A 21,219-nucleotide genomic window follows, 5' to 3' on the forward strand; every position below is an offset into this window, starting at 1 on the left:
AGAATGATCTCTGGGATCACTAGCGCCCTCTACCACCAGGAGGCGGGATTACTGCGAGCCTCACCCAGTGCGTCTTCGCAGCCGTTGTATGATTGCTCAGCACAAGAAATACGTTACACACATACAGTTGTTGACAAAATACACTGCACATTATATACCTCAGCTAACTAAACTATGGAAATGTATAATATAGTTCATATAACAATACGGTCTCACTGCACAGCAGGCCAGCAGTTAGCCGAGTCATTGCGCAATCCATGGCGAGGCACAACTGGCTGCTGACTCACCGCAAGTCTCTTCTCAGTATTTGAACGGCAAATGTGAAAATTCAGCGATTTTGAATAAAAAATAATCTAAAACTGGTGAAGTTAAATGGAAAATAACTTTATAGTATAATCACTGTATACATATAACAATTTAATTAATTTCTTTTCTTTTTACATTTTTTTTCTTTCCATGATGGCACGTGAGGCCCCGCCTCACCTGGCTGCCCTGACTGCACGTCACTGAAAAAGTGTCATAAACATCTACATAAAAATACACATATGGTTAAATGTCAATCAATATTGGGATACATTAGTTCCGTTTAATAATTGAGACAATAGATGCCCAGTGGGCTATATTGTGGTCATCTACAAGCATGCCTTTCTAGGCATCGCTTGTATTAGACACAGTGTTGCAACAAAAGTGTGTTGTTGTTATTTGGTTTTTGGGATCACCAACGTGGCGTCTCTTTGGCAGATTACCATCCAGAGGGACAGCGGTTTAGACGTGAGCGCCCCAAAGCACGGCAAGATGGACCCCAACAACGCTCCTCACGTGGGCGGCAACCAATGGGCAGGTGGCACAGGTGAGGAGCCCCGTCACCCCCAGATCCCAATGTGTTATACATTATGATGAATTTATGCACAGTGCATCTGGAAAGTACTTTTCCACATTGCCTTATCCCAAAATGGAATACACTCTTTTTTGTCCTCAGAATTCTATACACAATACCATAAAATGACTTTGTTTTTTAATTTTGCAAATTTACTCAGTCAATTTATACTCTGCTGCTTTGTTGCCATCCTGTGGACAGCATGAGTAATTCAGGCCAATGACCAATTATGCTTTAAATGAAATAGGCGCAGCAATTTCTTATATCCATCCATCCATTTTCTACCGCTTGTCCATTTCGGGGTCGCGGGGGGGTGCTGGAGTCTATCTCAGCTGCATTCGGGCGGAAAGCGGTGTACACCCCGGACAATTCGCCACATCATCGCAGGGCCAACACATATGACCCAATGCAAACAACCTTCCCTAGTCATGCTGCAAAAAACAAAACAATTGAACCAACAAAAAATGCCAACAGTCATGGTCACAGATAACACGATATAACACAATTTGTGGATATTATAAAAAAACATCCATGTATCATAGAAAAAAATCAGAATTACACCCATTCAAATCCAACACAATGCATGATGAGGGAAAATGTAAAACACACTTTGGTGCATTTTAGATTTTTGATATTTCTGATTGATACAAAACTTTAAGGAGGTTGTTACGGAAGTAAATAAGGTAGAAGTCCAACTTTCACATACTCTTAATATCCAATTATATTAATTATTAATTATATATCCATTATGTTAATATAATATGTACACCTATTTTATATATATATATATATGTATATATATATCTTTCGGCCCTCGGTCAAATTTTTTTTAACCCAATGTACCACCAAGGGCAGAAAGTGAAGTGAAGTGAATTATATTTATATAGCGCTTTTCTCTAGTGACTCAAAGCGCTTTACAAAGTGAAACCCAATATCTAAGTTACATTTTTTTAAACCAGAGTGGGTGGCACTGGGAGCAGGTGGGTAAAGTGTCTTGCCCAAGGACACAACGGCAGTGACTAGGATGGCAGAAGCGGGGATTGAACCTGCAACCCTCAAGTTGCTGGCACGGCCACTCTACCAACCGAGCTATACCGCCCCAAAGAAAGGTTGGACACCCCTGATTTAGACCCTTTGCTCAATACTTTGTTGATGCACCTTTGGCAGCAATTACAGCCTCAAGTCTTTTTGAATCCGATGCCACAAGCTTGGCACACCTATCTTCGGGCAGTTTTGCCCATTACACTTTGCAGCACCTCTCAAACTCTATACACTGCTGCATTTTTAGTTTTAATAAATTTAAACATTGTTTTCAAAAAAATTTTTTTCACATTGTCATTATAGGGTATTGTGTGTAGAATTTGAAAATGAATGTATTCCATTTTGGAATAAGACTGTAACTAGAGATGCCCGATGATATCGGACTGCCGATATTATCGGCCAATAAGTGCTTTAAAATGTAATATCGGAAATTATCGTTATCGGTTTCAAAAACTAAAATGTATGACTTTTTTTAAATGCCGCTGTGTACACGGACGTAGGGAGAAGTACAGAGCGCCAATACACCTTGAAGGCACTGCTTTTGCGTGCCGGCCCAGTCACATAATATCTACGGCTTTTCACACACACAAGTGAATGCAAATCATACTTGGTCAACAGCCATACAGGTCACACTGAGGGTGGCCGTATAAACAACTTTAACACTGTTCATACTTGCCAACCCTCCCGAATTTCTCGGGAGACTCCCGAAATTCAGCGCCTCTCCCGAAAACCTCCCGGGACAAATATTCTCCCGAAAATCTCCCGATTTTCAGGCGGAGCTGGAGGCCACACCCCCTTCAGCTCATGACCTGCATGAGGACAGCCTTTTTTCCCGACGGGAGGACAACAGGGTGACAAGAACTAAATCATCCAGACGAGAGATAAATTGTATTATTATGTTTATCTTACCTAAAAATAAATATATTTATTAATTAAAAAAAAAAAAAGTTTTACTATAATTTGCTAAAAACATAAAAATTAATTGTATTTTTATTTGTATTTTTTCTGACTCCTTATTACATCCAGCCATAGAATTATACATTAAAATAAACATATTTGAAATAATTAATTTTAAATGATCATAATAATTCATTTAAAATGACCATATTTAATTATTAAAATAATTGCTTGTTTATCAACAACTTTAGCATTTTATTCATTACATTTTGAAGCTCTCAGAAGCCAAGTTATGTTATATTCCTTAAGATTATTTATGCAAGTTTGAAGTATCAATTATCTAAACACAGTTTTGTTTGCATATTTTCAGGATGTAGATAGATATATATATATATATATATATATATATATATATATATATATATATGAAATACTTGACTTGGTGAATTCTAGCTGTCAATATACCCCTCCCCTCTTAACCACGCCCCCAACCACGCCCTGCCCCACCCCCGACCACGCCCCCACCCCCCACCTCCCGAAATCGGAGGTCTCAAGGTTGGCAAGTATGACACTGTTACAAATATGCGCCACACTGTGAACCCACACCAAACAAGAATGACAAACACATTTCGGGAGAACATCCGCACCGTAACACAACATAAACACAGCAGAACAAATACCCAGAACCCCTTGCAGCACTAACTCTTCCAAGACACTACAATATACACCCCCACTATCCCCCCCCCCACCTCAACCTCAAAATAATGCACTTTGTGACTTCAATAATAAATATGGCAGTGCCATGTTGGCATTTTTTTCCATAACTTGAGTTGATTTATTTTGTAAAACCTTGTTACATTGTTTAATGCATCCAGCGGGGCATCACAGCAAAATTAGGCATAATAATGTGTTAATTCCACAACTGTATATATCGGTATCGCTTGATATCGGAATCGGTAATTAAGAGTTGGACAATATCGGATATCGGCAAAAAAGCCATTATCAAACATCTCTAACTGTAACATAACAATATGTGGGAAAAGAGAAGCGTTGTGAATACTTTCCGGATGCACTGTATGCTCCTATTTGTTAACCGCCAAGTCTCATTTAGTCACGGGGTGCATAGTGTACAAAAGCAAATTTGTCAAAAACACTGGAATCATCAGCTCCAATGTGGTTTTCCCACAAAAGAGCCATCGCTGTATTTTTCATAAGTGGTCAGCACCCAGCATCTTTATCCACGCATCGTGCATTTTTACCTTCCTTTTGTTTACAATGAATTCATCAGCGCTATTAATGCTGACTCAGCAGTTTGCTCCTCCCCGCTATGACAACATCGACTCTGTTCCAATATGCTCGGTAGTAAACAGCCGCGATTAACGCTGCCATGTTCCCCCAAACTGCAGGTGGCCGAGACACGGCCGGCCTGGGCGGCAAAGGGGGCCCGTACCGCCTGGATGCGGGACACAAGGTGCACCAGGTTTCCCAGGCGGAGAAGGACGCCGTCCCCGAGGAGGTCCGCCAGGCCGCGCGGGAAATGGCGGAGAAAGCCTTCAAAGACAGGTGGGCGGATAACATAGTTGTTGCTGTAATCGCTGTCTTTTAAGCCATGTCCACTAGAGATGCGCGGTTTGCGGGCACAACCGCGGAGTCCGCGGATTATCCGCGGATCGGGCGGATGAAATTAAAAAAAATTAGATTTTATCCGCAAGTCGGGTCGGGCGGTTAAAATAAAAAAAAATTAGATTTTAAATAGATTCAGGCGGGTGGCAGTTAAACCAATTCGGAAATATATATAAATAGTTAAATGTTGTTACCCACATACGAAAAACGAGCAGGCACCTGCTGCATATGCCACAACAGAAAAAAAAAAAGAAAAAGAGATGGACACTTTTACGGAGCGGAGAAGGGACGCCTCGCCGGGGTCCGGGACCGAGGCCCCTTCCCCCGAGAGGGCCCCACCGGGAGCCGTAGCTGAGGCGATCCGCGAGAAGGGCCCGACGCACGTCCAGGGTCACCACCGCGCCCACCGCACCGACACTCCGCCTCGTCCGCCTTCGCCGCGGCCGGCGTCACGCGCAGCAGGTAAGCAGCTTACCTGCCCGCCACCCGCGTGGCCGGGGGCTCGTAACAGGGGTCACTCCGTGCGCAGTGCGCTCACGAAAGGGGTGGGGCTCACCCTGGTTGATATAGACAGCAGGACGGTGGCCATGGAAGTTGGAACCCGCTAAGGAGTGTGTAACAACCCACCTGCCGAATCAACTAGCCCTGAAAATGGATGGCGCTGGAGCGTCGGGCCCATACCCGGCCGTCGCCGGCAGCGAGACGCGCTTGGAGGTGCGCTCAGCGCGGCTCCCAGATGATTGCGCACTGGTGTGCGTCTGGGTCGTGACAGCGTGGCACGCGAATGTCTGTGCTGCATTGGATCAGTCTCCTTTCTTTAACAGGCAAAAGCTTTATAACTTCACTAATGCCTTGCATCGCCTATATTAGATATATAACAACGGGCGGGTGCGGGCGGGTGCGGTTCTGATCAAATGTTAGATCGGGCGGATGGTTGACGATGCGGTTGCGGATGAAATAATTGCCTATCCGCGCATCTCTAATGTCCACACAATCATGGGGAGCTTCAAAAACACATATCCAAGGTTGAAATGATCTCCATCCACACAAGTGTAGTTTCAAAACTGTCTGTCTACACATAAATACCGTATTTTTCGGACTATAAGTCGCAGTTTTTTCATAGTTTGGCCGGGCTCCAGTGCATACTTGCCAACCCTCCCGGATTTTCCAGGAGACTCCCGAAATTCAGCCCCCCCCCCCCCCCCCCAAAAACCTCCCGGGACAAATTTACTCCCGAAAATCTCCCGAAATTCAGGCGGACTCAGGTCCTCCACAATATAAAAAAGCGTACCTGCCCAATCACGTTATAACTGTAGAATGATGGAGGGCGAGTTCTTGGTTTCTTATGTAGGTTTATTGTTAGGCAGTTTCATTAACGTCCTCCCAGCGCGGCAACAACACACAACAAAAGCTGTCACTTTTTTGTATACCGTAAAGCAGTTCGTCTGCCGTAAACAGCAATGTTGTGACACTCTTAAACAGGACAATACTGCCATCTAGTGCATTTGATGAAAGCACTTTTGTGCGTGCCACACAGCAATGCATCAGAGAGGGTGTTAAGCATGGTTCGAAAAATAGTGACAGAGAATAGAACAAGGATGGACAATTCAACCCTTAACTCAACAATGAGTAGATGAGTGTTATGTGTGTGTATATGTGTAAATAAATGAACACTGAAATTCAAGTATTTATTTTATATATATATATATATATATATATATATATATATATATATATATATATATATATATATATATATATATATATATATATATATATAATAAAATATATAATAAAATATATATATATATAATAAAATAAATATATATATATATCTAGAATTCACTGAACGTCAAGTATTTCTTATATATATATATATATATATATATATATATGAAATACTTGACTTGGTGATTTCTAGCTGTAAATATACCCCTCCCCTTTTAGCCACGCCCCCAACCACGCCCACCCCCCTCCCCCCATCTCCCGAAATCGGAGGTCTCAAGGTTGGCAAGTATGCTCCAGTGTGACTTGAATATGTTTTTTTTCCTTCTTTATTATGCATTTTCGGCAGGTGCGACTTATACTCCGGTGCGACTTATACTCCGAAAAAATACGGTACATACACCTGCTGTCATGCACATGTTGTCCAATCAGAAGCCTGGAAAAAGCAGCAACAGCTGACATCTCCAATATGTTTATTTTGATGTACTACACTGCAAAAACTGAAATCTAAGTAAGATTGAATATCTCAAATAAGGGTGATATTTGCTTATTTTCTGTCTGATAAGATAATTCTTCTCACTAAGCAGATTTTTATGTTAGAGTGTTTTGGCCCTAAATGGTCTCAGTAAAATATTACAGCTTGTTGCTGAGATTTGATGACCTATATTGAGTAAAACATGCTTGAAACTAGAATATCAACTGTTGCAAAGCTGTGTCATCAACACTCACAAGTATAAAACTACTTTTTTAAAGTAATAATTTATTGGAAAAAAAAAATCACGATTTTGACACGTGTCTCATAATTAAAACAGATGACAGCCAAATGGACTTTGCTGTTTTATTTTCAATGAAACAATAGAAAATAGGTACTCATATAGTAGTACAGTTGGCACAGTACAGTAAACTGACAGTTAATATTTAAACATTTAACATGTGACATTTCAAACAAATTTGAACAGAATTAGTTCATGCACATTCAGGTACATTCTTCACAATTACAATAAAAAAGAAAAAAAATGTACATATGCGCACTAATTGACTGAAAGAGCACGCACTTGGCGTGATGATGTCATGTTATCCATGGAAAAATGCATTTTTAGACCATATGAGTTGCCTGAGCGGCCGTTAAAAATCAGTTCCCAGTGGCTTATTTTATTTTTCGAAGTTTTTTTCAAAATTTTACCCATCACGCGATATCCCTTAAAAAAGCTTCAAAGTGCCTGATTTTAACCATCGTTATATACACCCGTCCATTTTCCTGTGACGTCACACAGTGATGCCGACACAAACAAACATGGCGGAAAGAACAGCAAGCTATAGCGACATTAGCTCGGATTCAGACTCGGATTTCAGCGGCTTAAGCGATTCAACAGATTACGCATGTATTGAAACGGATGGTTGTAGTGTGGAGGCAGGTAGCGAAAACGAAATTGAAGAAGAAACTGAAGCTATTGAGCCATATCGGTTTGAACCGTATGCAAGCGAAACCGACGAAAACGACACGACAGCCAGCGACACGGGAGAAAGCGAGGACGAATTCGGCGATCGCCTTCTAACCAACGATTGGTATGTGTTTGTTTGGCATTAAAGGAAACTAACAACTATGAACTAGGTTTACAGCATATGAAATACATTTGGCAACAACATGCACTTTGAGAGTGCAGACAGCCCATTTCAGGCGCGCTAAGAACATATATTTTTCCACAATTTCAGCACTCAGGTTAACCATACCTAAATAGACACAAAATACTGCATTACACAAGACTACCCGAATGTACTCGAATGATTGAAAAAATTAAATGTTTTTAAGCTAAATTATTGGTAAACACAGTTTATGTATAATAATTTACGTAAAACCGCGAGTAATGAATAAAGTTTTCATCAATTAATATATTCTGTAGACATACCCTCATCCGCTCTCTTTTCCTGAAAGCTGATCTGTCCAGTTTTGGAGTTGATGTCAGCAGGCCAGGGAAGCTAGGGTCGATATTCTTCTCTTGATCATCTTCGGTGGCATAAGGGACGGTGTGAGCCAAGACATCCAGGGGGTTTAGCTCGCTCGTCTGCGGGATCAAACTGCCGCCATTGCTTGCCGTGCTACCGAGGCCCTTTGTCCCTGAATTGCTCACACACTCCGGCAGATTCAATGGGGGTCTGGCGGCAGATTTCTTTGACTTTATCGTTGGAAATGCATCTGCTTTGAGTGTCGCAGGATATCCACACATTCTTGCCATCTCTGTCGTAGCATAGCTTTCGTCGGTAAAGTGTGCGGAACAAACGACTGACCATTTCGTCGGCTTTCTCCACATCCTCGTATTTTGAACAAATTTCGTCCAATTTCTTGCCACTTTCGCATCTTTGGGCCACTGGTGCAACTTGAATCCATCCCTGTTCGTGTTGTTACACCCTCCGACAACACACCGACTAGAGATGCGCGGTTTGCGGACACAACCGCGGAGTCCGCGGATTATCCGCGGGTCGGGCGGTTGAAAAAAAAAAAAAAAAGATTTTATCCGCGGGTCGGGTCGGGCGGTTGAAATAAAAAAAAATTAGATTTTAAATAGATTCAGGCGGGTGGCAGTTAAACCAATTCGGAAATATATATACATAGTTAAATGTTGTTACCCACATACCAAAAACGAGCAGGCACCTGCTGCATATGCCACAACAGAAGAAGAAAAAAAAAAGAGATGGACACTTTTACGGAGCGGAGAAGGGACGCCTCGCCGGGGTCCGGGACCGAGGCTCCTTCCCCCGAGAGGGCCCCACCGGGAGCCGTAGCTGAGGTGATCCGCGAGAAGGGCCCGACGCATGTCCAGGGTCACCACCGCGCCCACCGCACCGACACCCCGCCTCGTCCGCCTTCGCCGCGGCCGGCGTCACGCGCAGCAGGTAAGCAGCTTACCTGCCCGCCACCCCCGTGGCCGGGGGCTCGTAACAGGGGTCACTCCGCGCGGTCCGCCCGCGCAGCTTACCTGCCCGCCACCCCCGTTGCCGGGGGCGCGTAACAGGGGTCACTCCGCGCGCATTGCGCTCACGAAAGGGGTGGGGCTCACCCTGGTGAGCCGAGTGGGCCACTTTTGGTAAGCAGAACTGGCGCTGCGGGATGAACCGAACGCCGGGTTAAGGCGCCCGATGCCGACGCTCATCAGACCCCAGAAAAGGTGTTGGTTGATATAGACAGCAGGACGGTGGCCATGGAAGTCGGAACCCGCTAAGGAGTGTGTAACAACCCACCTGCCGAATCAACTAGCCCTGAAAATGGATGGCGCTGGAGCGTCGGGCCCATACCCAGCCGTCGCCGGCAGCGAGAGCCGCGAGGGCTAGGCCGCGACGAGTAGGATGGCCGCCGCGGTGCGCGCTGAAGCCTCGGGCTTGAGCCCGGGTGGAGCCGCCGCGGGTGCGAGGGACATCGCACCTCCACGCGCTTGGAGGTGCGCTCAGCGCGGCTCCCAGATGATTGCGCACTGGTGTGCGTCTGGGCCGTGACAGCGTGGCACGCATTGAATGTCTCTGCTGCATTGGATCAGTCTCCTTTCTTTAACAGGCAAAAGCTTTATAACCTCACTAATGCCTTGCATCGTCTATATTAGATATATAACAACGGGCGGGTGTGGGCAGGTTGCGTTTTTGATTAAATGTTAGTTCGGGTGAATGCGGATGGTTGACGACTTTTGTGATGCGGTTGCGGATGAAATAATTGCCTATCCGCCCATCTCTAACACCGACGAAAGTGAGAAAATGGCGGATTGCTTCACAACGTGACGTCATCGCTCCGAGAGCGAATAATAGAAAGGCGTTTAATTTGCCAAAATTCACCCATTTAGAGTTCGGAAATTGGTTAAAAAAACATATGGTCTTTTTTCTGCAACATCAAGGTATATATTGACGCTTACATAGGTCTGGTGATAATGTTCCCCTTTAAGGACATCAGTCTGCGTTTGTGTGTGGACAAAAGGCCTAAACGCAGAGATAAGTATGCGTTTATGATGTATGTGTGTTCGTGTGGACATGGCCTTAAAGCGCATGCAGAGGCTGTTGACCACTGAGTGCACTTCGAGTGCAGCTACTGCCATCTTGTGGAGTTTTCTTCTTTTTTTTTTCACCAGGCGGTCGCCTACAGCCACAGCTGTTAATGCCAAGGTTTTTTAAGCCGGCGCTAGTTTGTTCTGTAGACCACACACCCAAATCCTGATGCAAAACAACAAGGTGCATAAAAGCTGACTCTTCCTCTCTTTTTTTATCCGTACTTCTCCCCCCCCCGTGTGTGTGTGTGTGTGTGTGTGTGTGTGTGTGTGTGTGTGTGTGTGTGTGTGTGTGTGTGTGTGTGTGTGTGTGTGTGTGTGTGTGTGTGTGTGTGTGTGGCTGACAGGGCATCCTTTTCAGCAGCTCTGCCATGAAGGCTCCCTCTGTTCTCTCCGTTTTGTTCTCTTGACTTTCTTTTAGCCTCCTCACATCCTCCCCCTCATCTTTAGGACACGCTGGCTGCTTTCACCCAAAACAAATGGACACCGTCTCTTCAATCCCTTCTTCTATCTCCTCCAACGTTACAGTTTTTCCTTCTTCCCTGCATCTTCTGACTGACTGTCGTCAAATCAGCTGTCAGGGTCGATCCCCCCCCCCCCCCCTTCCTCGTGGTTCATACACACGTCCACCTTACACCTCAATCCTTTTGTTTGTCTTCAGGTTAAACGTCAACCAGGCTATGATCCTCCCATTTTAAAAGCCTGCAGTCAGGCAAAAACAGGCTTCGGTATGCTGAAATAACAGAGCACACACACACACACACACACACACACACACACACACACACACACACACACACACACACACACACTTTGACTTATCACGGCTGTGTCGACATGCCTGCCGACTCACAAGTCATATCAGATTAATCGGTTTGTGTTCTTACACGGATAGAAAAAAGTGGCAGTTGTGTTGAGCATTTTTTTAAATGGTCTCCATGACATAATTGTCTAATTTGCTTAATTGGCCATGAGTAGGGTTGGGCGAAGTTCACATTTGAACCAATACAGTTGCAATCATGTGACCTAGAGGCACATCCGGACACTTCCGGGTTTCAGGCGATGGTCTAGAGCAGGGGTGTCAAACTCAAATTCAGAGTGGGCCAAAATGTAAAACTGAACAAAGCCGCGGGCCAAGGTTGAACAAATTAACCTTTTAATAGGGACCCAAGCAAGTTTTGCATTGAATATTGAACAAGCACGGCTTATATAACTTTATAGTGACATGCAAAATCGAGTTTCAAATAATAATAATAATAATAAAAAAATATCAATGGCATATCAAATACAATTTAAATAAAAATTGCCTATTTTCTATTTGCAGCCCTCTGAGGTAAATATCAACATTAACTTTTTCCACAGGCTAATAAATTTGAAAATAAAATAACCAACCATTCAGGACTTTAAACGGCTCAGTTTGCAACACACTGATCTAATCTGATGTACCCAAGACAGATACCTGCCATCTTTTCTTGGATGCTAGTTCATTAATGTCGGGGCTCAAGCTTTGAGCTGAGGCAACCTTCATTATCGAACGAAGGTGTTCATCAGTCATTATATCTCGTAGTCCACCCGGACCACAGTCTTGAGGGTGTGCCTTAAAGGGGAACATTATCACCAGACCTATGTAAGCGTCAATATATACCTTGATGTTGCAGAAAAAAGACCATATATTTTTTTAATCGATTTCCGAACTCTAAATGGGTGAATTTTGGCGAATTAAACGCCTTTCTAATATTCGCTCTCGGAGCGATGACGTCGCATCGGGAAGCGATCCGCCATTTTCTCAAACACCGAGTCAAATCAGCTCTGTTATTTTCCGTTTTCCGTACCTTGGAGACATCATGCCTCGTCGGTGTGTTGTCGGAGGGTGTAACAACACGAACAGGGACGGATTCAAGTTGCACCAGTGGCCCAAAGATGCGAAAGTGGCAAGAAATTGGACGTTTGTTCCGCACACTTTACCGACGAAAGCTATGCTACGACAGAGATGGCAAGAATGTGTGGATACCCTGCGACACTCAAAGCAGATGCATTTCCAGAAGATAGAAATTACTCAGATTCATTTTCCTGTGTGGCCGCTTGTTGCTAGGCAGATTGTGCCAAACACAAACAAAAAAAAATGCTGCATTACAACATTTGGCAGTGAGAACCCAACAATTATTTATTTATACACAATACTTTTCTAGTGCTTGCTCTGTATTCATTATATAATTGTAATATCTTTGTCTCAATTGAGTGCAAAAGCACAACGGTCGGATGTCATGAGGAGGAAAATAGATAGTTTTTTTTTCTTGTGTGTTTCAGCGTCCGCAACTCCACCTTGTTTTTGTGGTTGTTCAATTTCAAGCCGTCTCCACTTTGAGGCCCAAAATTCTCTGGCTCCTTTTTTTTACCGTGTTAAATTTAAGCTGAGGAATTTGGAGGAAATAGCAGCACAGTCACTGGTCACACACACACACACACACACACACACACACACATGGGAGGAATGTGCGGAGGAAGCGGTGGTGCCATGCGTCTCTGTCTGCGGGCTCGGACAGGGATGCGGTGGACAACAACAACAGCAGCCAGTTGGCCGCAGTTAAAGAGAGGCATGACTCGTAAACAAGTGTCGTCATGGTCGTCCGCTTCCAGTCTTGACGAGCCGAAGACACGAGCGTGGATTGCATCTCCTGTCGATGCCCAGGGTCTACTCTTTCGTTAAGAAGAGAGGGTTTCCCCTGATAATGGATTTCCCCCATTGAAATTCATTAAAATAAACCCAACCGTCAAATAAGACAGACAGTATATTATTATTTGTACAAAACCCAAAAGCAGTGGAGTTGGCACGTTGTGTAAATGGTAAATAAAAACAGAATACAATGATTTCCAAATAATTTTCAACTTATGTTCAATTGAATAGACTGCAAAGACAAGATATTTCATGTTCGAACTAAGAAACTTTTTTTTTTGTGTGCAAATAATCATTAACTTAGAATTTAATGGCAGCAACACATTGCAAAAAGTTGTCACAGGGGCATTTTTACCACTGTGTTACATGGCCTTTCCTTTTAACAACACTCAGTAAACGTTTGGGAACTGAGGAGACACATTTTTGAAGTGGAATTCTTTCCCATTCTTGCTTGATGTACAGCTTAAGTTGTTCAACAGTCCGTTGTGCTATTTTAGGCTTCATAATGCGCCACACATTTTCAATGGGAGACAGGTCTGGAGCATTTTGAAAGTATTTCATCAAAACTGTTTAATTTTAATTTGATTGTTTTTATGATTATATTTTCTTATTTTAATTTGAAATATCATTATTTTATTTTTGCTTTCTTGTAATTTTATGTAAAGCACTTTGAATTGCCCTGCACCAAAAAAAATACAAAATAAATACAATTCATTAATTTTGCTAAAAAATTATTTAATATAAAAATAAAATATTTGTAATTTTTAATGTTCAAAATATATTTGTATTTTATACTTGTATTGTCTTGTTCACCAAACTCAATTGGAATAGAAGGATGCAGTCTTTTTTTCCATTTAACATTGCTACTCTGTCGAGACATTGCCTGCTATGTGGTTTATTGTGTGACTGACTAATTGTGTTTGTATATATGTGTGTGTGGGCGTGTGTGTTTAAATAGAATGGCTCATGCTCGCCATGTCTACACACAATTGTTGTGTCTATCCGCTGTCATGCAAGCAGTCAAGCACACAATGGCGAGCTATGACACGTAGCATTATCATCCCACTACTAGACATACAGTATCTTTATATCTGTGTATCTTGGTTACAGTATGCGTGTCATCACACGTTGTAACACACACACACACACACACACAGGTTATACAAATACGGTGCAGGAAAGACGAATAATGACCTCCTAAAAGGATTAGATCAGTGTCTATGATTGAGCATTGCTGAAGTATTGTGATAGAATTACACAGATAAAACCCAGCACACCTGTTCTGTCCACAGGTGTGTTTCTTCAAAGAACATAAACCATCGAAACAACGTTGAGAAATTGTTGAATAAGGTCCTGATGTTGAAACAACATGCTTTTTGACAACGTTTAATAAAAGTTAGGTTCTGACTAGAGATGTCCGATAATGGCTTTTTTGCCGATATTCCGATATTGTCCAACTCTTAATTACCGATTCCGATATCAACCGATACCGATACATACAGTCGTGGAATGAACACATTATTATGCCTAATTTTGTTGTGATGCCCCGCTGGATGCATTAAACAATGTAACTGTCAAGACTTGGACTATGGTGTGTTTGTTTTCCCGAGATGCAAGTAAAGCTGGACTGGTCATGGCGTGAAGGTGAATACATATTTATTTATAACACTCAAAGGAACAAAAGGCGCGCTCAAGGCGGATGTACAAACTTGACTAACGAAACAAAAAGACTTGCACGTGGGCAAAAAAACTGTGAACAATGAAACAAAAACACTAACTGTGGCATTAATAAACAAAAAACTTACTTGGCATGGACTACGAAGTGCGCAGAGGTAAAAGTGTGACAGGGGTATGAATCCGGGATTTCGCCAGAACGACGAACTGAAAACAATGAACTTAAATACTACCTACATGATTAACGAAAACAGGTGCGTGACGTGACAGGTGAAAACTAATGGGTTGCTATGGTGACAAAACAAAACAAAAGTGCACAAAAAGTCCAAAAACAAAACCGAACATGACTAAAACAAAACATGATCACACAGACATGACAGTAACTAGGTTTTCCAAATTAAATCAACTCAATCAATCAATCAATCAATCAATGTTTATTTATATAGCCCTAAATCACAAGTGTCTCAAAGGGCTGCACAAGCCACAACGACATCCTCGGTACAAAGCCCACATAAGGGCAAGGAAAAACTCACCCCAGTTGGACGTCGATGTGAATGACTATGAGAAACCTTGGAGAGGACCGCATATGACTCACTCCACTCAAGTTATGGAAAAAAAGTGCCAACATGGCACTGCCATATTTATTATTGAAGTCACAAAGTGCATTATTTTTTTTAACATGCCTCAAAACAGCAGCTTGGAATTTGGGACATGCTCTCCCTGAGAGAGCATGAGGAGGTTGAGGTGGGCGGGGTTGGGGGGGCAGGGGGGTTGAGGTGGGGCTGGGGTACGGTGTATATTGTAGCGTCCCGGAAGAGTTAGTGCTGCATGGGGTTCTGGGTATTTGTTCTGTTGTGTTTATGTGCGTATGTTCTCCCGAAATGTGTTCGTCATTCTTGTTTGGTGTGGGTTCACAGTGTGGCGCATACTTGCAACACTGTTAAAGTTGTTTATACGGCCACCCTCAATGTGACCTGTATGGCTGTTGACCAAGTATGCATTGCGTTCGCTTGTGTGTGTGAAAAGCCGTAGATATTATGTGACTGGGCCGGCACTAGAGATGCGCGGTTTGCGGACACAACCGCGGATTATCCGCGGGTCGGGCGGTTGAAATTAAAAAAAATTAGATTTTAAATAGATTCAGGCGGGTGGCAGTTAAACCAATTCGGAAATATATATACATAGTTAAATGTTGTTACCCACATACGAAAAACGAGCAGGCACCTGCAGCATGCCACAACAGAAGAAAAAAAAAAAAAGAGATGGCAACGCCGGCAACAAACGTGGTACGCGACAAACTAAAAAAGGGAATACTAAAGACCAGGGGAAAAAAAGGCCAGAAAAGTTCAGCTTGGACTCGTTTTTATGAGGTTGTAAATCAGGATGATAGTAATGCTGGCTACGTGATTTGCAAGAGCTGCGACGCTGTTTATGTCTACGACAGTCACAAAACCGGGACATCTAACATGGTGCATCACATTTGTGCAAAACCCCGAACCTCCACAAACACCCTGAGCATGAGCAGTTTCGTCCGCCGTGATCCCAGAAGAGTGCCACAGGATGTTAAAACAAGGCTTACAGATGCATGTGTGAACGCAGCTGCCTGCAGCAGTTTGAGTGGCGCGAGCGCGCTTGGAGGTGCGCTCAGCGCGGCTCCCAGATGATTGCGCACTGGTGTGCGTCTGGGCCGTGACAGCGTGGCACGCATTGAATGTCTCTGCGACATTGGATCAGTCTCCTTTCTTTAACAGGCAAAAGCTTTATAACCTCACTAATGCCTTGCATCGTTTATATTAGATATATAACAACGGGCGGGTGCGGTTTTGATTAAATGTTAGTTCGGGTGGATGCGGATGGTTGACGACTTTTGTGATGCGGTTGCGGATGAAATAATTGCCTATCCGCGCATCTCTAGCCGGCACGTAAAGGCAGTGCCTTTAAGGTTTATTGGCGCTCTGTACTTCTCCCTACGTCCGTGTACACAGCGGCGTTTTAAAAAGTCATACATTTTACTTTTTGAAACCGATACCGATAATTTCCGATTTATTACATTTTAAAGCATTTATCGGCTGATAATATCGGCAGTCTGATATTATCGAACATCCCAAGTTCTGACCTTGATTTGACCATTGAATTTGGTCATTCTCCAACCAATATTTTTCAACACAATTACAACGTCGAAACAACATACGTTTGACAACGTTTAATCAATGTTGGGTTCTGACCTTGATTTGACCATTGAATTTTGGTCATTTTCCAACCAATATTCTACAACACAATTACAACATTGAAACAACATGCTTTTTGACAAGATTTAATCAATGTCAAGTTGTGACGTTGATTTGACCATTGAAATGTTGTCAATTCCTAACCAAAAACACGGATCCAACGTTAGACATCAACGTTGTCTCAGTGTATAAATACAACCATTTTGCAACGTTGTTTTGAAGTCTCTTTTAAAGGACATGTATCAACGTTGTATCAAAGTCTTGTGCCTGCTGGGAGCGTGCTTCTTTTGAGAAGTTATGTCTCGCAGCCATGAGAGAACGTCACGAGAAGTCCAACTAGATGACGCTATGTGCGCCTCTCCCGACAGGCTGAAGGAGATCGACATGAGCGAGTACGACGCCGCCACCTACGAGCGATTCTCCAGCGCCGTCAGGAGACAGGTTCAGTCTCTGCGCATCATCCTGGACACGTTGCAGGTTTGACGTCATCTTATCCTAATCTCCAAGGCGTGTGTTAGATCTGGACCTTCCGCTCAAATTTGGAGAAAAAAATAAAGTAAGTGATGATAACCATAGAATGGAACCAGGCATGTGGTTGCTCACTACATGGAATTAATTGTCAATAATGGAATCCATTAAAACACAACAAAAACAAGCAAATTATTTAGAATGCATTAAATACATAAAAAAACAATTTAAATGCCCTTAATAATTACATATTAAGTGTGCATTTTTTTATTTTCTGGCTGCGCAGTACAACACATACTTGCCAACCTTGAGACCTCCGATTTCGGGAGGTGGGGGCGGGGGGCGTGGTTGGGGGCGTGGTTAAGATATATATATATATATAAGAAATACTTGACTTTCAGTGAATTCTAGCTATATATATATATATATATATATATATAAATAAAATACTTGAATTTCAGTGTTCATTTATTTACACATATACACACACATAACACTCATCTACTCATTGTTGAGTTAAGGGTTGAATTGTCCATCCTTGTTCTATTTTCTGTCACTATTTCAGAACACACACATTATACAAATATACATTATAAAATCAATAAGAAAACGGGAGCTCTAATTTGGGAGTCTGAATTAGGATCAGAAGTTCCTATATAAACATTGCGTACTCACGTCGCCTTTTTGTATTGATTACTGCAGCTGTGCACTGGATTCATTCACAAATACAAACTACAACTCAAACAAACACTTTAGAGTTAGGCTCCACCATCAGAATGTGTACTTAAACTTATAAAGATCACATGGATATTATTCAGTGAGTTGATTCACCAAAACTAACCTGTTATACAGGAGGAAAAAGCACACAGGACGTTTCAATTGTTCACAGACTGGTCGCTCTCATCAGAATGACAAGACACTTCCGGTCTGCAGGTGATAGCATTCAATTGGGAAGAAACGCCCTACTGCCCCCTACTGACCAATGTGAATACTGATAAATGTGTAATGACAGCTCCAAAAACGAATTCAAACCACAAAATAAAATAAATAAATCAACACAAAAATGTGACACATTATGGGTGGGTCACATATGCATGTACAGTAGATGGCAGTATTGTCCTGTTTAAAAGTGTCACAACATTGCTGTTTACGGCAGACGAACTGCTTTACGGTAGACGCTGTTGTTGTGTGTTGTCAACACGTCACTCAGGTCCGCATGGAGCTGGAGGGGGCGTGGCCTCCAGCTCCGCCTGGATTTCGGGAGTTTTTCGGGAGAAAATTTGTCCCGGGAGGTTTTCGGGAGAGGCGCTGAAATTCGAGAGTCTCCCGGAAAATCCGGGAGGGTTGGCAAGTATGGTACAACATGACTAAAGTGACAGTCGGTTGACATCAATAATGAGATCAAATCATATATGGCTTTTCGCAGATTATTTTTCCTGGTCAAGTCCACTTGTTGCTAGGCAGAATTCATTAGACCCAATCGTTCAAAAACAAATTGGTCAATAGCGTTTGCTATTTTTGTCTCCTTGGCAACTTGGGGCGGCCGATGAATAAACCAGGGAAAGGACATTCATGAAATATATGTACATTTATAAAAATAAAATAAAAGTCCCTCAATTATATGAAGAAATGTATTCTAATAGATATAACTGCATATGTCAGTGCGCAGTAGCTACAATGCTAAGCAACGTGCCTACGCGGCGGCCATCTTGGCAGGGGCAATGTTCTCATTTAAGCAATACAATACAATGCGTTGTATATTACAAACCCCGTTTCCATATGAGTTGGGAAATTGTGTTAGATGTAAATATAAACGGAATACAATTATTTGCAAATCCTTTTCAACCCATATTCAGTTGTATGCACTACAAAGACAAGATATTTGATGTTCAAACTCATAAACTTTTTTTTTTTTTTTTTGCAAATAATTAACTTAGAATTTCATGGCTGCATCACGTGCCAAAGTAGTTGGGAAAGGGCATGTTCACCACTGTGTTACATGGCCTTTCCTTTTAACAACACTCAGTAAACGTTTGGGAACTGAGGAGACACATTTTTGAAGCTTCTCAGGTGGAATTCTTTCCCATTCTTGCTTGATGTACAGCTTAAGTTGTTCAACAGTCCGGGGGTCTCCGTTGTGCTATTTTAGGCTTCATAATGCGCCACACATTTTCAATGGGAGACAGGTCTGGACTACAGGCAGGCCAGTCTAGTACCCGCACTCTTTTACTATGAAGCCACGTGGCTTGGCATTGTCTCGCTGAAATAAGCAGGGGCGTCCATGGTAACGTTGCTTGGATGGCAACATATGTTGCTCCAAAACCTGTATGTACCTTTCAGCATTAATGGCGCCTTCACAGATGTGTAAGTTACCCATGCCTTGGGCACTAATACACCCCCATACCATCACAGATGCTGGCTTTTCCACTTTGCGCCTATAACAATCAGGATGGTTCTTTTCCTCTTTGGTCCGGAGGACACGACGTCCACAGTTTCCAAAAACAATTTGAAATGTGGACTCGTCAGACCACAGAACACTTATCCACTTTGTATCAGTCCATCTTAGATGAGCTCAGGCCCAGCGAAGCCGACGGCGTTTCTGGGTGTTTTCGCCTTGCATAGGAGAGTTTTAACTTTCACTTACAGATGTGGCGACCATCTGTAGTTACTGACAGTGGGTTTCTGAAGTGTTCCTGAGCCCATGTGGTGATATCCTTTACACACTGATGTCGCTTAGCTGCTTACGTGCAGTGATTTCTCCAGATTCTCTGAACCCTTTGATGATATTACGGACCGTAGATGGTGAAATCTCTAAATTCCTTGCAATAGCTGGTTGAGAAAGGTTTTTCTTAAACTGTTCAACAATTTGCTCACGCATTTGTTGACAAAGTGGTGACCCTCGTCCCATCCTTGTTTGTGAATGACTGAGCATTTCAGCATTAATGGCGCCTTCACAGATGTGTAAGTTACGTTAAGTTAAGTAAAAACGTGTGCTACTAATGCACAACATTTGAAAAACATTGCAAAAATATAATCTTACCCGATGAAAAAAAATAGTCCTAGTGTTCTTGTTTCAACCATCAACATATTTTGCAACAGTATGCAGCGCAATGTGCCGGCATTCTTGTTGTCTTTGATTCCGTGCCATCTGCAACGATGGAATGCCCTGGAACTGGAAGCGTAGGCGCTAGAGATGCGCGGTTTGCGGGCACAACCGCGGAGTCCGCGGATTATCCGCGGATCGGGCGGATGAAATTTAAAAAAATTAGATTTTATCGGCGGGTCGGGTCGGGTCGGGTGGTTGAAATAAAAAACAATTTGATTTTAAATAGATTCAGGCGGGTGGCAGTTAAACCATCCATCCATCCATCCATCCATTTTCTACCGCTTATTCCCTTTGGGGTCGCGGGGGGCGCTGGAGCCTATCTCAGCTACAATCGGGCGGAAGGCGGGGTACACCCTGGACAAGTCGCCAAGTTAAACCAATTGGTAAATATATATACATAGTTAAATGTTGTTACCCACATACGAAAAACGAGCAGGCACCTGCAGCATATGCCACAACAGAAGAAAAAAAAAAAAAAAGATGGACACTTTTACGGAGCGTAGAAGGGACGCCTCGCCGGGGTCCGGGACCGAGGCCCCTTCCCCCGAGAGGGCCCCACCGGGAGCCGTAGCTGAGGCGATCCGCGAGAAGGGCCCGACGCACGTCCGGGTCACCACCGCACCGACACCCCGCCTCGTCCGCCTTCGCCGCGGCCGGCGTCACGCGCAGCAGGTAAGCAGCTTACCTGCCCGCCACCCCCGTGGCCGGGGGCTCGTAACAGGGGTCACTCCGCACGCTCCGCCCGCGCAGCTTACCTGCCCGCCACCCCTGTTGCCGGGGCGCGTAACAGGGGTCACTCCGCGCGCAGTGCGGTCACGAAAGGGGTGGGGCTCACCCTGGTTGATATAGACAGCAGCAGGACGGTGGCCATGGAAGTCGGA

At 43.3% G+C, this 21,219-nt stretch overlaps 1 protein-coding gene across 2 annotated transcripts in view; it reads left to right on the forward strand.

Moving 5' to 3' along the window:
- Positions 1-21,219, forward strand: part of vwa8 (von Willebrand factor A domain containing 8) — a 212,249-nt gene that overhangs the window by 156,667 nt on the left and 34,363 nt on the right. For both annotated transcript variants that reach the window (XM_072914532.1, XM_061970810.2), the window contains exons 38-40: positions 742-850; positions 4,222-4,378; positions 17,133-17,241. In XM_072914532.1, coding sequence (XP_072770633.1) covers positions 742-850; positions 4,222-4,378; positions 17,133-17,241 — 375 coding nt within the window. The remainder of the gene's footprint in view (positions 1-741; positions 851-4,221; positions 4,379-17,132; positions 17,242-21,219) is intronic.

Source organism: Nerophis lumbriciformis, linkage group LG13 (genome assembly GCF_033978685.3).
Source record: "Nerophis lumbriciformis linkage group LG13, RoL_Nlum_v2.1, whole genome shotgun sequence".
In the NCBI taxonomy this organism is placed as follows: Eukaryota; Metazoa; Chordata; class Actinopteri; order Syngnathiformes; family Syngnathidae; genus Nerophis; species Nerophis lumbriciformis.